Below are 17,645 nucleotides of genomic sequence, written 5' to 3' on the forward strand. Positions count from 1 at the left end.
CTGATAGAAATGTATTTGATCGGACTCAAGTCTTAATTAGGGCCGTAATATTTTGTGCACTATCAATGTGAGGGACACATATCACAACACCTAGAAATAGTGACTCATAATTTGTCAAATAAACTTCACATTTAGTTCTAAAATCTTGGCCAGATAATCCTCTCTCTACGACAGTAATATCTACCCTGAGAAAACTCTTTGCCCCGCCTGACTATTTTCAGGTGTCAGTACTATATTTTATTCAGTTACTGAATTGTGGATTCCTTTATTGGTATTGACGTGAAAGCTCCCTAAATTAAATGAATTAGGAGTATGATATCGTGCAATTGATGTGCTAATTGGAACAATCATATAGTTAATGAAATCAGATGTTACTCATCATCTAAACAAAATAAAAAAGTTTTTCAAATACTTTTCGCCCCTTTACATTTCTCCCCCATTAAGACTTTCTTCATCCTAAACGCACATCCATTTAACAGCAAGCCTTTTTGTTAAGCGTTACCTGGTTAAACAACATTTACTTATAGGGGTTGTTATGGTGCTTAGTAGCGTTCTCTCGAAATATACAATATCAGGATATATTGCAGTTGCGTGGTGTGATCGGGTTACTTTCTATTGTAAAGCCAATAGACTACACGATGTTTAGAAATAATTTAGGCATTCACTAGCTAATAAGAAATTTTTCTCAGCTCAGTTTTGATTGCAGTGGCTGAGCAATTAACAGTCATCCCAACAACCCTACATTTCAACTGCGAAGTTTTTATAAAGAAATAAAATTGAAATAAACTGATGGTCACAGGTCGTACAACCGATAACCACATATTTCAATTCTCTATTTGGCAAGACCTTATCCAATAACTATGGAATTGTGTGTGTGTGTGGGGGGGGGGGGTTACATCCTTGACCCTTAGCAAGAGATTCACACTTCATACCATTTCACTATGGAATTCGACTTAGAAATGGGTCATATAAGGGAGGGCTATAGCAAACAAATAGTGCCATAGTAGCAAAATTGATTTGTTGCGAAAGTTTTTAAATGGGAGCGGTTAATCCAACATCAACTTTCTTCTAGATTCCTTCGAGTCGCTGTTGCTTTGGGTTAGCTGGAATAGTCAGGGGAAGGGCAGAGGAAAGGGACACATCATCCAAAGGGTCATGGAGAAGAAGGCTCAAATACTGATTTAGGAGACCAGGGATTGATGGCCCCGATTCTAGCTAGAGGCGCAATGGGAGAGATTGGTGATGCAGCTGGAGTGGGGTGGAGGATGGAGACTAGACACATTGTTGAATGAGGAAGTTGACTCTAACAGTTATTTGGCAACCAGAAGTGGTCGAGGTAGGTTGGCCTGGTGAGTATGAAAAGAGCGACTATAAAGCCATATACAGACGGCTATAGATAGGAATGTGACGAGGGAAATGAGGAGAAACAGGTCCACTGAAGGGAGAAAGGAAATTAATCTAGGAAGAGGAATACAATAGTTTACATGTATACAAGAGAAAATTATTTTGTATCAAATTGCCTACATTGAGGTGGTGCTGGCAATGCTGCACTTGTGTCAGGCAGTTTAGTGTAACTATTAGTTCAAAACTGGTGCAAAACAGCTTTTTACCAGTGCAAAATTGTGGGCACTCATTCAATTTATATGATCTGGCTCATGATAAGGTGTTGATAAAGGACTGACAAACCTGATGCTGTTACCCAGGTGATAGACAGCGAAGTCAAATACAAGTGTTTAGAGCTGTTATCGGTCTTCAGAGCTCACATCAACTCTGGCTTTGCCTTCACTACCTCATACGGAAACTACAAAAGGCACTGATTGTCAAACAACAGTATAGGCACATGTTATTTTCAACACTTCTACCAATTTTCTACAAGTTGAATTAGCCTAGCAAAACTTTTCAGTCCATAACTGCTCTCCATCTCTCACTAAAAATAGCTATATCACTCCCGCTCCTCATCATCACTCTCTTGCAGTGTCCCTCAGTCTTCCTTCTTCTGTGTATTCATAAATAATGCTTCATATTATATTTTGGCATTATTTCATTAAATATTCTATTTAAAAAAATCTATTTGATGAACCAATTAGCGATAATCATTAGCAGCAAAGTTCTCATGCCAATTTTAAACCCGACAACATAACACGCTCTTTTCCAAAAGAATACAAACAAATTTACATGACAAAAAATATCATAATGGCTTGAAACACAAAACAGAAGACTGGTAGTCTGCAAAGCATTATGGTTAAAAATGGCTCCTGTATTCATGGAAACCCCATGCAGGCCACACCTGTCCCTTGATTGGCAACAACGTGATAATCTATGGAAACATATATTTACAGAACACTTACCTTCTGTAGGGGAGGTCTTTAAATGCCGGCACAACCCCTCTGTGTCCCCAAAGTGCTCTTGGATTTTGACCACTCCCTCCATTCCCCGAAGCTCCATGAGCGAGCGGAGCTCATCCAGTGAGCACCCAAACTCGCCAGCATGGTTGGCCTCGTTTCTTTGGTTCTTTGCGTAGAAATCGCTGTTCGTCATGTCGCCCATTGCAGCTCTCGTTATTGCTCTGACAAGTAGAAGAAAGGATGCTTCAAATAAAGTGCTTGAACGTCGGGATCAAAATCCAAACTCAAATTCCAGCCAAAGGAATGAAAAAGATCCCAAATGACTTCAGGTGAGCTCAGAGGAGCTTTGATGCCCAAGGTGTCCACGGTGTGGTGGCACGTTGAGGGAAGGACTCTTTCAAGGCTGCAGGCCAGCTCCAACCCAATTACCTCTTCCCATTATGCTGCATGTGGACATCTACATGGTCTTTGCTTCTGCAGGCCCTTTGGAAAAAAACACAAAGGAAAGAAAGGTTACAATGGCCGTCCCCCACTGACCTTACCGAGATGTCCTTTAATCCACTTACTACAGAGCCTTTGATAGCAGAACTCAGAGACAGAAAACAAAGATTGTGGCTGCACCTTAAGACGCCGCGCGCGCTCATCGCCACAGCTGATCCCATAGATTGTGATAGCGCCTGCTGCGTGCACACACGAGGCTCTTTTCCAGCAATAGCCGTGTTGCCTACTTTGATCAAGTCCCAAGAGCAGCAGCTAAATGAGATGGCTCATGAATATTAATGAGGGAGCCATTAGTCCAGCAGCCTGGATGTGCCTCCGGTTTGAGCGCTCCCTGGTTCACATTGCTGTATCAATCTTTTAACTGACAAGAGTACAAGGAACGGGCAACTCCTACGTAATAAAAATTAATTGAAGCCTATTACTTATGCCTCCATCCATATGGAAGCATTTTTTTTTTCTCGGTAAAAGAAGAGTGAAATCAAGAAAAAAAGGGAAACATTTTCTTGACGCTGTTCGGACAGATCTGTCAGTCGGGCATCCTTGTCAGCTGGGAAGGGGAAGCCAGATAAATAAATGGTGTTAACGTCCCGAACTCTGCCGCGAACACCCAGTCACCGGGTAATGATAGTCGCTGCCAGCGTGCTCCCGTTAAACACCCACGTTCCACCGGGAAATGGAGGCGCGGCAGAGCTGGGAGCCTGTGAGCGGCGGCTAAATATGGCACTGCTTTGGTGCAAAGCATCTACCTGCTTGTTTTTCCCCTTAAAATGCATTTCTGCTTCGTAAAAAAAACGCCTGTTTATTAAAAGCGCGTGAATGGTATGCTGATTTGTTCCTGAATTGGTAAAAAAAAACAAAAGAAGGTAAAATTGCCAATATTGCACAAAATTCAGCGTGTTTTTTCATGAATTAAGAATGAGTTAAAAAGTGATCCCCGGATGAAGTATTCATGCAGGACCGCTTCCCAGGAGGTGACAGATTTCAGCTCCACCCTGAGTATGTTCAGGTGCAGGGATACATAAATGATGCACCTGTCGGAGGATATCACATTAGCCAAACAGAAGGAGCACTTCTCTGAAAGAAAGTCGTATGGTGGTTACAATGTGCTCTTTCAAAGGAAGGCAAGACAGTCTTTACTTTATTTACTGCAATATTTCTTTTTTCCCAGACAATCCGGACTTTTCTATCTATTTCTGTATTACACAATGAACGCTTTTGGCCATTTTGCGTCCCAGGCAGCCCCACGTATTACGAAAAGCTCCACTTCTGGAATATCAGTTGCACATCTTGCATTGATTCAATTTTTAAGAGGGTTTGCCCTCTTTTGCAGTGGAGCATGGCCCCATGGCATGCACAATAAGGGAACACATTTGTCACTGCATCTGCACTGTGTTTTCCGATGTGGGCACAGGAGAAAACAGATTGCTGTGAGATGAGTGAGAAGTGGCACAGTCAGTGTACCACCCACTCTGCGGGCACCTTGTGGGAGAGCTACGGAGGAATCATCCACACACAGGTGAGGGCGCTCATTGCTCCATCTGCAGATGGAATCTCTGCCCCCTCTGGCATCAGGCCTGATTCACTGCATTGAAAGATGGGCGGGTGGTTCAAACCCCCAGTTGATCTTTAAACCCTGTTGTGAAGTCTGTGCTCGAACTTGCAACATCATTTTTTGTAATACAGTGCAAAGTCCCAGTTTGCGCTGGACCCACCAGCGCGGGGTGCTACCCCACCGATCTGGAATGTGCACCACATGACCCCAGGAGTGATGGCTGAAATGTGAATTAGAAAGCTAAGCCACATAACAACACATTTAAAAATGTATGGTCCTGACAGGTTGCAATCATAAATATGTGTTTCGCAACAAAGGTATAGTGTATGCAAGGTATGTCAACTCAATTACGAGTTACAAAGTACTCCTGGGGCAGTAAGTTGACACCTGTAAACACTAGTACTGTGCAGTAATACCCCACCAGCATCATGCAACTGCAATTAAATCTCACACAATGAGGAACAGCTGTAAAGACCCGGATTTACTGTGTGGGATGCACCATGGTATTCCCTTTTCTATGGGGGGAAACACTTACAATTGCCACCAGTTTTGAGCAGGTAGTTACTGTGAGTGGGGGCTGATGCAGAGAGGAGAGTGGTGGAAGGGAGTGTGGGAAAGGGAAGGCAGGGACATTGCTTGGCATGGAGAAACATTACATGCTCTCACTATGCCTTCAAAGGGGTAGAACGGGTGTAGACACTGGAGGTGAGGGGCAGGAGAATATATTTCCCCCAGATTGTGGGGTGGGGTACACAGTGGATAATACACCCACCACCCAGATTTTGAAGCAGTGGCGTAACAAAACTTGAAGGGGCCCCCCTGCAAAGTACATGCAGGGGGCCCCCACACTCCTGATCAAGTCGGAAGCTCTCAGGCCACGGACCTGCCAGTGCTGGAGGGCCCCCCGCGGAGCTCGGGGTCCTCCCACACAGTGGAGGCTGCAGGGGCCTTTGTTATGCCACTGCTTTTCACCATTGTCATATTATAGATGTGGGTGCAGCAGAAAAAGGAAACTGGTAGCCACATTGAATATGTGCCACAAATGAAAAGGCGCACTCCAAATTTACACCCCCTGACATCCTATGAAAGGGAAACGGTGGTCCAAGGAACTCCTCAGGCATTTTACTAGAGTCAGAGATGGAATCAGGCAGTCTGGTCTGCAAAAGAAGAGTTTAGTTTGTACCTGCACTGAGAGGGCACTTTTTAGGCTTTACTTAGAAAGGACATGCCTTGTCTCTGAGCGACATATTGTTTCACACAGTAGGCTTACAGCGCCCCATCCCCATAGCTTACCATTTGTTAGCCTCAGCGTCGCTCTCATTTCCTTTGTACATGTGTGTCACATCATGCAGGTATTATGTCTTCTTCTTGTGTTTGGCCCTCCCCTGGAGCACAGTCCAAGTAGTTGTGTCCATCCACTACTTACGTTTATGAGGCTACTTTTTTATTTGTGCTCAGGCACTCTGTATGAGTGCTTGTGTTTTCAGTCCGTCTCCTATATCACCATCCATGTAGCTTTTATTCCCTGCCATCAGTTCCCCTTCCATGTTGCTTCTTTTCCCTCCTACCCCCTACCAAGTACTTTACTCCACTGCACTCCATGCCACTTTGCGCTTCTCCGCACCATTCTACTCTACGCCACTGCACTTGACGTCCCATGCCACTCTACTCTGCCACTTCACTTTATGCCACTGTACTCTACATCACTATACTCTACGCTATGCCCTCTATGCCACAGCACTCTACTCTTCAATGTTCTATGCCACTGTACTCTACACCACTGCACTTTATACCACTGCATTCTGAGACTCTACTCTGCACCACTTTACTTTATTCTACTGCACTCTACGCCACTCTTCTCTGCACCACTCTACTCTATGCCACTGAAATCTACGCCGCTACACTCTAAACAACTGCACTCTATGCCACTGCAGTCTACTCAGTGCCACTGCACTCTACACCACTACTCTGTTCACCACTCTATTCTATGCCTCTGACCTCCATGTCAGTCTACTGTACTCTGCACCACTCCATACCACTGCACTCTACACCACTGCACTCTACTCTGCACTACTCCACTCAACGACACTCTAGTCTACCCACTCCACTGTGTGCCACTCTACTGAATGCTACTCTACTCCTGTCCACTCCATTCCACTTTACTCTATGGCACTCCACTCTACACCACTCCACTCTATGCCACTGCACTCTATGCCACTCCACTCTGCTCTACACCACTCCACTCTACTCCATTTCACTCTACGTCACTCCAAGCCACTCTATGCCACTCCAAGCCAATCTATTCCACTCCAATGTATGCCAATCCACTCTATGCCACTCTGCATCTCGCTATGCCACTCCACTCCACTCTACTCCACTTTATACTGCTGTAGAAGATGGCTAAAACACTAGCTCTTGTATAGGCGAAACCTATTGGCTTTGCTAACGTTTGTTTTTGTTATGTGGTGAATTTTCCTGGTCTACACCAGACACACCGGAAGAACGCCTGGTGCTCACTGGGTCCATTAGCCATTTTATATGTCATGGCCCCTGTCGTCGCACGTAGGGTGGCAGGTACATTAATTTCAGCTGTCTACATTTCTAGAGATGGCCTTTTGTCTCCGGGTGTAACAAAATGCTGTACTTTGTATTTTGAGTTGGATTTTTCACCAATTAGAAAATGGAATTATCCAGATCCCACATTTTCCCTGGGGCCTTTCATCTGGATGCTTATGGAAAACTGTTCCCCGGTACTATTCACACCGAAACCTCCATTCTGCTGGTCTCTATGCTACTGAAATCTTACAATTAAAAATGATTCAGCTTTGAGAGAAAATATTAGGTTACGCAGTTCCATTCTGTGGAAGGATTTGCAATATAAACTTCATTTGATTGAGTTGGTGGATATTTATATTCAGAAGCTGGAAATCTTTCAGTACCTGTGCCAACAGTGGAGCCTGTCCTTATTTCAGAGGGATGCAGCACTATAGAAATATTGAATCAGGCACATTTTCTATGGTTTCCAGTATAAGTGAGGGTCTGCTCTGAATGAACCTACCATCAACCACTTGTCTGTTAAACATAGTAGAGGTTTCTAATCGATGGCTAGATGGACTGGCCTGATACTGGCCTATTCAGTGCATTCCTGCACTCATACGCTTTACTGGGAAGTCCTATTATGAATACTCACAGCCCTATGCAGTGAGCATATTAAAATGCTAAAACCAAAGGAAATGATGGACGGAGTGTTGAACATTGCAAGCACTCACCCCCAGTCAACTGATCTGGGTTTAATCCATCACCGTTCTTTAGCCCACTCTGCCACCCCAGTTCAGACATGGCATATGCAAATCAGTCTGACCCTGTGCCTCATGGGAACAGTCCAGCCCGAACTGCCAAGCCATGTCTTCCCTGGACCGGAAACAAGCTTCCTAGGACCGGTTTCTGGCATTTCAGCCGTCTTCAGCCAGGCTTGCTTGAATCCAGTGGCAAAGTGAGCAAGGGACTCACGTCTGAGCATACCCTGCCAACTTATGGCGAACAAAGCAAAAACCAAAGGAAATGATGGACGGAGTGTTGAACATTGCAAGCACTCACCCCCAGTGAACTGATCTGGGTTTAATCCATCACCGTTCTTTAGCCCACTCTGCCACCCCAGTCTGTACTGGGGTGAATGTATGACATTGTTCTGCATTCTGTCCATCAATTGTTGTTTTTGCATTTGTCACCCCGAGTGGGAAGGGTATGCCCAGACGTGGGTCCCTTGCTCTCCATGCCACTGGAATCAAGCTATCCTGGCTGAAGAGGGGTGAAACCCCGAAACCGGTCCTAGGATGCTTATTTCCAGTCCAGGGAGGACCTGGCTTGGCAGTTCGGGATGGACTGTCCCATGAGGCACAGGGTCAAGACTGATTTGCATATGGCTGGGTTCAAACTGGAACGGCATGGTGAGCAAAAAAACGATGGATTTAGGCCCAGATCTCTGTACTGGGGTGAATGTATGACATTGTTCTGCATTCTGTCCATCAATTGTTGTTTTTGCATTTGTCACCCCGAGTGGGAAGGGTATACCCAGACGTGGGTCCCTTGCTCTCCATGCCACTGGAATCAAGCTATCCTGGCTGAAGAGGGGTGAAACCCCAAAACCGGTCCTAGGATGCTTGTTTCCAGTCCAGGGAGGACCTGGCTTGGCAGTTCGGGCTGGACTGTTCCCATGAGGCACAGGGTCAAGACTGATTTGCATATGGCTGGGTTCAAACTGGAACGGCATGGTGAGCAAAAAAACGATGGATTTAGGCCCAGATCTCTGTACTGGGGTGAATGTATGACATTGTTCTGCATTCTGTCCATCAATTGTTGTTTTTGCATTTGTCACCCCGAGTGGGAAGGGTATGCCCAGACGTGGGTCCCTTGCTCTCCATGCCACTGGAATCAAGCTATCCTGGCTGAAGAGGGGTGAAACCCCAAAACCGGTCCTAGGATGCTTGTTTCCAGTCCAGAGAGGACCTGGCTTGGCAGTTCGGGCTGGACTGTTCCCATGAGGCACAGGGTCAAGACTGATTTGCATATGGCTGGGTTCAAACTGGAACGGCATGGTGAGCAAAAAAACGATGGATTTAGGCCCAGATCTCTGTACTGGGGTGAATGTATGACATTGTTCTGCATTCTGTCCATCAATTGTTGTTTTTGCATTTGTCACCCCGAGTGGGAAGGGTATGCCCAGACGTGGGTCCCTTGCTCTCCATGCCACTGGAATCAAGCTATCCTGGCTGAAGAGGGGTGAAACCCCGAAACCGGTCCTAGGATGCTTGTTTCCAGTCCAGGGAGGACCTGGCTTGGCAGTTCGGGCTGGACTGTTCCCATGAGGCACAGGGTCAAGACTGATTTGCATATGGCTGGGTTCAAACTGGAACGGCATGGTGAGCAAAAAAACGATGGATTTAGGCCCAGATCTCTGTACTGGGGTGAATGTATGACATTGTTCTGCATTCTGTCCATCAATTGTTGTTTTTGCATATTAAAATGCTAGCATCTTTCCTTCTTGGCCCCTAGTAAAAGAAAGGACTATGGGTAGTTGACTGAAGAGGGGGTGGAGGGAGGAAGCAATACCCAGCATACGTGTGGTGTATATTTAAACTAATAAGAGCTTACGGTTTAGTGAGGTTAATTGTTGATTGATTATTTCATGCTACAGAAAACTGCATTACTTTACAGAACAGTGTGTTTTCCATTTACACTGCCTCTTGATGGTACAGTTGTGTCTGATGTATACAAAAATGATGAGTGGAATGCTTGAATTAATCTCAGCCGATGGTAATTACTTGAGGCCGAATCCCAGGACCATTTTCATCCTTATTAGAAATCATTTTAGCTAGTTCTAGTAGCACATTTTTCACTGGACCATTGTCTGAGCATACCTGTCCTACATATGGCATCACATGGAAGCATACAAAAACACTGATAAATAGAATGGTTGAATTAATCTCTGCCACTGCTAATTGCTTAGGATTGTATCTCAGTCCATCGTCCATCATTTTTTTGTACACCATGCCACCTCAGTTTGGACCCAGCCATATGCGAATCAGTCTTGACCCTACTCCAGTGGTAACAGTCCAGCCTGAACTGCCAGGCTTGGTCCTCCCTGAACTGGAATACAAGCAATCCAGGACTGGTTTTGCCCATATTGGGGTTGTCTCTGGTGCCAGAGTGTTGTTTGATAATTGTGGATTTTCCTACGGATTCTGAACTTTCTCTGATTTACCTTCCTTCAATGTGATATAAAAGCTGAATATGTCATATTCGATATCACCAGAGATACAGACCAGTCACTGGACAGCAGATGGATTCGATATAGTGAATTATCTGATGATTGGTAAATACTTCTATCCAATCATGGTCAATCTCTGCAATTAACTTTTGTGGACAAAGATGACACCCTAGGATTACTCCAAGAGCAGCTATATACCCATTCCTGGACTCAGAGTGGAGCTAAAGTGGTTCCAACTATTTGTGGGTGGTGCTTCTGCCTGATTGGTGTCAAGCACCCACCTTTCTGAACAAACCACTATCCAACGTCTGCTGAAAGTAAACAATGGCAAGTTTGACAGATTCCTCAGATGTCTTTAATTTACTAAGACCTAAAACACTTCACATAATTGATTATCCCTTAATTTTGATCTCATTTGCAGTACCTTTCCAGTCACATTATGGGAGAATGAGGTCGCTTATTCCATTTAAAGGGAGAAAATAGGATCAGCATTTGGATGGGACCACCACTTACATATAATAAGAGTATTTTTCTGTTGGGCTTCTTTGTCTGCATTAGAGATGACAAATGGGTTATTGATTGTGTTGTAGAAGAAGCATCATACAGGTGGCAGGTGACTGATGTAGTGCTATAGATGTAAGGGGTCTGCAGAGGGGTCAGCTGGGTGCCTTGAGGTAGAAAGTCCAGCTTTAAATTCAGTGTGGTGAGATAAAGTAAAAGTGACACACAGTAGGTATTGCAGAAACTCTAGTAAACACCACATCTGCAAACTACATGTACATGTGGCAGCCTCATGCTACGGCATTCTCAGAAAACTTTGGAAAATACTGCCACTGCTCCCAGACACAGAACGCAGAATATTGGTTCAATCCCTGGTGCTGACACGCTTAGACTACTGTAACTTCCTATATCTGGGGGCCTATAAGTCTACCGTCAGCAAGCTGCAGGTGGTTCAGAACTGTGCCGCAAGGCTCCTACACAATGCTCCTAGAAATGTATCAGCCAAACCGGCGCTGATGAAACTGCATTGGCTACCCATTACAGAACGAATAAAATTCAAATTACTGTGTATAGCACATAAATCTCTGTGGGGCACTGGTCCCAAAATACTAAAAAACCTGATATCGTTCTACTGTCCCTCTCGGACATTGAGATCTTCAAATAAACTCCAAGCTAAAGTCCCCAAGATTAGGAGGACCAGAATGGCGGCCGCCTGTTCTCTTTCAACTCATCCACTCTATGGAACTCGCTTCCCACCAAAATACGGGAAGTGACTAATCACCTCGAATTTAGTAAGAAACTGAAAACTTGGTTCTTTCAGCACTTGTAGTAAGATTGGATAACATCAGTGGTGACTCCGAGCGCTGGGATGCTTACGGGTAGCCATGCGCTATATCAAGAAATAAATAATAATAATAAATAATAATACTCGCCTTTGTGAGATGGACAACAGCCATGAAGTTTCAACTTACATTTATATCACAGCTCTACACATCCTGAGAAAGCCATGTCTGAAGGAGCAATAAAGAGGAAAAATATCTGTGCTGGTACAGATTACCCTATGCAATCCATATGTCTACAGCACTTCCCTGTGTTCGAATAGGAGGGTGGAGATTCATCTATCAATGGACCACCTCATTCACATAGTGTTCAACACTTGTCTCAATGCAATCAACGAGCATTGAGCCTTAAAAAGGGCAGTTCCATCAAGGAAACGGCACCTCCTTCTCCAAGGGAGGGCTTGGTCCTGCAGCAGATTGTTGATGCTTGTTCAACAGACTTTCGGGCCTGGGTACACACAATAAAGCATCTATAACAGCGATTACAAAGGATCTAATTTCATACAAATACCTTAAAATTAGCAAAACCAGACGGTTTTTGTTCCTAGCAATGTTTCTTGACTATTTTACTTTATTTTTTTTGCTTGTTGGATGCGTTCCTTGCTTGTGTTTGTTGTAATCTACTCCCACCAAGGCCTGGATCCCCTCAAGGCCTTATTATGTGGGAGGGCTCCGACCAGAGTGTATGGTGTTCTGAATCTAGTGTTCATGACCTTGCCCATCCTCAAGTTGCCTCTCATGAAAAACCTCTCTGTCCAGCATAGCGCCACCGTTCTACTTTAAGGCACATGCCTTATTTGAAACACCTCATTATTCCATTCACCCAGCCTCTTTCCGTTATCTCACATCCTCTCTTCCAAGCAGAGACCTATCTTACATCACCTCTTTTTTAAGTGCCACTCGTCTTTAATCCGAATTTCTATTAAATACCCCTTTTCAGTAGCGCCTCTCTTATTTAAAGCGCATCCCCCTTTTCATTTCTTCCGTGAAATGTCTTTCACTTAAACTGCCTTCCTTCCTTAAACCTTCTGTCTTTCCCTTAAATATCCTCTCCCACTTCAGTAAAGTGCCTCTGCCCTGTAAAGCGCCTCAGTCCTTGCCATGCGCGCATGCAGTTTGCATACACTGAACGCCTCTGGGCTACACTGGCCCTACGAGGTTGTAGTGAATGGAGTATCAAGCATCAAGGGGCCCACTTTTGACACTGCCTGTGGCTAAATGAGTCCCGTAGCTTTAATAACTCGGGGAATAAACCAGGCCAGCCCAGCCCCTCCCTCCTCGGTGGCTGCCATCAAAACCTAATCTGGGCCACACTCAAGTGAACCAAGGAGGCGCGTGCAGAAGGTTTGAGCTGCCAGTGCCTTGCAGGCCATAGTTTGTTCTGCGGCCCATCTCCAAAGCCCACCGCCCCCAGACCAAGCAAGCGTAGGACTGGCCTCTGAACAAATCTGAATCTCCTCCAGTACTGACCTGCGGGGCTGGCAGAGGCCGTGCACATCGCTGCATGCAGGCAGGGGCCATCAGATGCCACACTTTCTTTCACAGACCTGCGCCGGCGGAGACAACTGCGCGCCATCTAATTATGAAAGTGGAAGCCTCAGAGGCCCGGCCGGACCGGGTGTGCGCATGCGTACCAACCATCTAATAAATGAAGAGGCTGTGGCGTGCGTGCACCATTTAATTCATGAAGATTTGAAGAGGCTTGCTTGTTGGCTCCGCTGAATGAGGGGGCCCCTGGAGCGTTGGGGCCCCCACGCACCGCGGGGGCTGCGGGGGCCTGTGTTACGCCCCTGTTTTGAAGTGAAAACAGTGGCAAACAGATTTGTCTCTCTAAAGCCAGGCTGCCTGCACATTCTCTAAGCCTCCTTGAAGCGCTCTAACAATGATGAGCAAACTCTGAGGGGGGCTCTATGACCTCTTTGTTTTGTTAATTATTTAATTATGATCATTGAGGTGTTGAGCCTGTCCTTAAAATCATTCTGTTTGTCAAGCCAGAGAGACCCAGCAGGGTATGGGAAGACATGATATCATATTTTATGTTGATGTCACTGCTGGCTTGGCTGTTTTGAAAATTAGAAAGATTTTAGGAGAGGCTCAACACCTCAATTGCCACTATTAATGAATCTACACAAAATGGAGAAGTTTCTAAGACCCCACATAGTTTTCCCCTTAAGTTTCTGCTCTTTAAGAAGAAGCTTGCGTAGTGCCCGATGATTTCAGGCATGGATGCTCGGTCACTCTACTTGATCTTTAGTGTAATTTCAAATAGGAAGGCACACCTTTCAAACTGATGACGGCGCACATGCATACACATGTGTATATAGCGTGAGTTTGCTTTATGGTGAGAAAAGTGTATTTATTAAACTCCATATACTAACACTAATCGAATAGCAATAATTGAATAACTGAACACAGAGCGCTGACCTTACTGGAAGAGAGAAGGATGTAGCCCTACAGTTTCTGACCTGCACAATGTGCAACCATGAATCCTGGGATGAAATCCCTGCTTTCCCACTTTACCAACTTTTGAGATCCATGGCTTATCACTTTACTTCACTATCAGTTTCCCTAACCTTTTATTTTAAAAGCATACTGAAGTAATTCAATACAGTACAAAAATCCTTAGATAAAGGTACTCCCGCTTCGCATTTACATAGGGTATATAAATAAAGAGCATGACAAACTGACACATTGTGGGTAATACTTGGTTGTATAGTCAGGGCATTGGGCATTCTTTAATGTCTCATGTTTTAAAAAAAATGTACTTCCAATAAATATCACTTTGTTCAGTGATATAATCGAATGTCTTTGAGCCACTGAGCAATGTTGGAAAATGTATTTTTTCATTTTAATGTCTTTATCATAATTTTGCTGACAAATGTTGCAAGATGTACATCTTTTTATAGATGGGCTCATCTTAGCTTGTAGAGCCAATCCAGAGCCCTTTCTCTGCTGTCCCAAGGCTGTCCTTGTCTCCAGCGCCAATGGGGTAGAGTAGGAGGCCAGGAAAAAGGACCAGGCTACATTGTAGACTATTCTCGAGGCGATGTTGATAGCTGGGTTTCCCTTTGTTCCTGCATCTGTGAAATCTGGGTGAGAACAATGGTCCACCCATTACTGATCAAAGCAGAATTCCACCAGGGAATTCCATTCCACTCAAATTGGAATCGGGAGTCTAAGAAAGGAAATGGGGTATGTCAATATCTTTGAACTTTATTAGTGATTCCTCTGCCCTACATTTTGAAGAGACTTTCTATTATTGAAACCTACAAATTTCTCCACACCAGCTTTTGCTTTGGATTTTATTTTACTGTTCTTTTTAAAGAGTCAAACAGATGCTATCAGTTCATGTTGAATGACATTTATAATTAAAAGTAGTAACATGCAATTGAAGGAATTCATTGTGAAAGATAACAAAACCTGACAGCTTAGTTGGATTTCTGATCCTTTTTGTAGGGAGTAGTAGGACAGATACATTTATGGTAACATACATGGCCTCTTTGCACTCAAGCAATAGGTGTTATTGCTATACAAATTTACCAAGCTAATTATATTCTTTTCATGATGAAAGGTGGAGTCGGCTCTTATGGCATTCAATTCTATGATCTACAGGTCCCGGGGTAGCTGATCAGCTCAATCTTCTACATATTGTATTCATGTAAAGTTTATGACTTCGTGTTTCCTAACAAATTTTTGGGGTGAACAGCAGACTCATATTTTTGGGGAAACCAATACATTTCTGTTGATTTATTGATGTACAGACTCGAAATAAGTCCCTATGCTCTTAAATAGACCATGTATTGGGCATGCAATCTTTTTGTTTCCTTTATGGCTCGTCTTTGACAGGTGGTACCTTTTAGGACAATATACTTACAATCTGGAAAAAAATTGCATGTACAACAGTTGTTATGGTTAGATAAGCAGATGAATGAAACTTATGTTTAGGACGTTTCAGGCTTATTCACATTTTGCTCAGTTGGGTGGGATCCACCTAATCATATTTTATGACATAAATGTTTTGGAGACTGATCTCAATTTACACTCAAATAGGCGCCCTGCTACCTTAGGAGCATATTCATTATTAATGGGCGTAAAAGTGCTGAATGATGCTATGTCTGCCTTATTAGTCACTAACACAAGATTATATTGAAAAATAAAGATATGCTATTATATCATGAGTAGATTTGTCAGCTTCTTTTTTTGGTAGGAATTATGAGAAATATAGGAGCAACTTTTAGGGGTTGCCATAGATATCAATTGCTGTCAGTGGCCATCACCATGCTAGTCCTGACTCTGCCTAAACTGGGGTGGCATGGTGAGCAAAGGAATGATTGATTTAACCCAGATCTCTTGACCAGAGGTGAACGTTCTAATTTGTTCTGCATTCCATCCATCAATTGTGTGTCTTTTGCTCTGGTTCAGTGAAAGCAGGATAACCAAGGCCATCAGAGCACATGGTGTCTAGTTCAACCCCACTGCAGAATGCACTATAATGTGTGAGTATTGTACAGTGATTCGGAAAACTGCATAGCCAGACGTAAACAATAGAAAAACCAAAAGGAGTCCATACGTAGAGCAAGGGGCCCATTAATTGGTTCATGCCTATTTCCCCTCCAGTTCCAGGTTTCCCCACAGGGATAGAAAGCCATGCCCTGTCTGTGTAATTCCTATTCTGACACTGAGATGGAAGCGGAAGCCCCGCAAAGCATCTATTTTAGATGATTGATCTACTGAATATCAACACCAACAATATTATGGCATAGTAACATCGAGGAACAAAATATCAAAAAGGTAAGTGCATATAGGGAGGTATAGATTTACTATTCCTAACTCCACATCTAAGTACCTTCAAGATATATGTACCGTGTAGGTACATATATGTGGAGTTCGGATAGAAAATCTGGATTTACTAATCTGTTGATATTGTATTTTCGATATACTGTCCCATAAATAGTGTTGATTCAATATTTAGGAGGCCCACCATTTTAAACATAGGAAGGGCATGATAGTCATTTTAGAAGTACAATTGAAAACCTTACAGTACTAGTAAACACTAATGACTGCATACATGTTGATGCCTAATAATTTGCTTCAATTGAGGTGGGAAAGTGCGATCTGCATGAGGTAGGGAGTACCTGGGTGAATTCGTAACAATTCATGTGTACCAAGGAGGAAGAAATAATCCATTGTGACATTCATGCTTGCATTAAGCAGAGTTCTGCAGTGGAGAAGGGAAATGAAAATCCTCCTCAACTTCAACCACCGATATTTAAAGCTATGTACCAGACAGCCTGTAATATTGTGATTGTTTTCTGCCCAAATCCATTTCCTGCCTTTGTCCTGCATGATCCTTTCTCTATTATGATTGCTGTGTTTCCTGCCACACAATACGGTGGGAGCCTGAAGAAGGAATGCCTGGAACGCGATAACCTGCATTACTTTGTTTCACTTACAGGCTATCCACCAAGAACACGCCCCTGCATGTAGCACAGTTGATAATGATGGTAATCTGAATTTATTAATTGCACTGCTACCTCATGGACATTAAACTAAAGTCTGGCCTTAGAGAGTTTATCAGAAAAGAGATATTATTTAGTGTTCCTTCATAGGCTCTGCTGTGTCAGCGTTCTTCCAGAGAACAGGTCTTGTGCTCTCTCAAATGCACTGCAGCAAGGTAATACTCCCATGTGGAAGGTCTTCTCGGATGCTGCCACGTTTGTCTTCTGGGGATGATGTCTGAAAATTACTTCTTGATGTACATTTAATTTCCTTCCAGGTCACTTCTACCTAGAAGTATAAAAGGAGCCATGGCTGACATTTAAGGGCATATTTACGAGCCCCTTTGCATCACTTTTGAACCACACAAGTGTTGCAAGAGCGACTCAAATTAAAAATGAAATTTATAAAGCCACGCAAGACTACCTTGCATGGCCCTGAGTGGCCTCATAAATCTTGAGTAATCCAACACAGCACAAAATCCTGTGTTGCATTACTCTGCGCCAGGGAGGCGTTTCCATGGGCATTGTGTGGGTGTTCCTATACAACATCCATGGATTTTCAAGCATTCCTAGATTTACCAGAAGTGGTAGACCCTGGAATGCGCCAAAAACCCACATCTTCCCAGGTGAAGCATAATGAGG

General features: G+C 43.9%; 1 protein-coding gene across 4 annotated transcripts in view; it reads right to left on the reverse strand.

Moving 5' to 3' along the window:
• The window catches only part of LOC146797710 (plasma membrane calcium-transporting ATPase 2-like), a 2,176,758-nt gene that overhangs the window by 932,501 nt on the left and 1,226,612 nt on the right, over positions 1-17,645 (reverse strand). For all 4 annotated transcript variants that reach the window (XM_085624877.1, XM_085624876.1, XM_085624878.1 and 1 more), the window contains one exon: positions 2,349-2,828. In XM_085624877.1, coding sequence (XP_085481003.1) covers positions 2,349-2,547 — 199 coding nt within the window. In that variant the 5' untranslated portion in view covers positions 2,548-2,828. The remainder of the gene's footprint in view (positions 1-2,348; positions 2,829-17,645) is intronic.

Source organism: Triturus cristatus, chromosome 9, assembly GCF_964204655.1.
Source record: "Triturus cristatus chromosome 9, aTriCri1.1, whole genome shotgun sequence".
NCBI classification, from domain to species: Eukaryota; Metazoa; Chordata; class Amphibia; order Caudata; family Salamandridae; genus Triturus; species Triturus cristatus.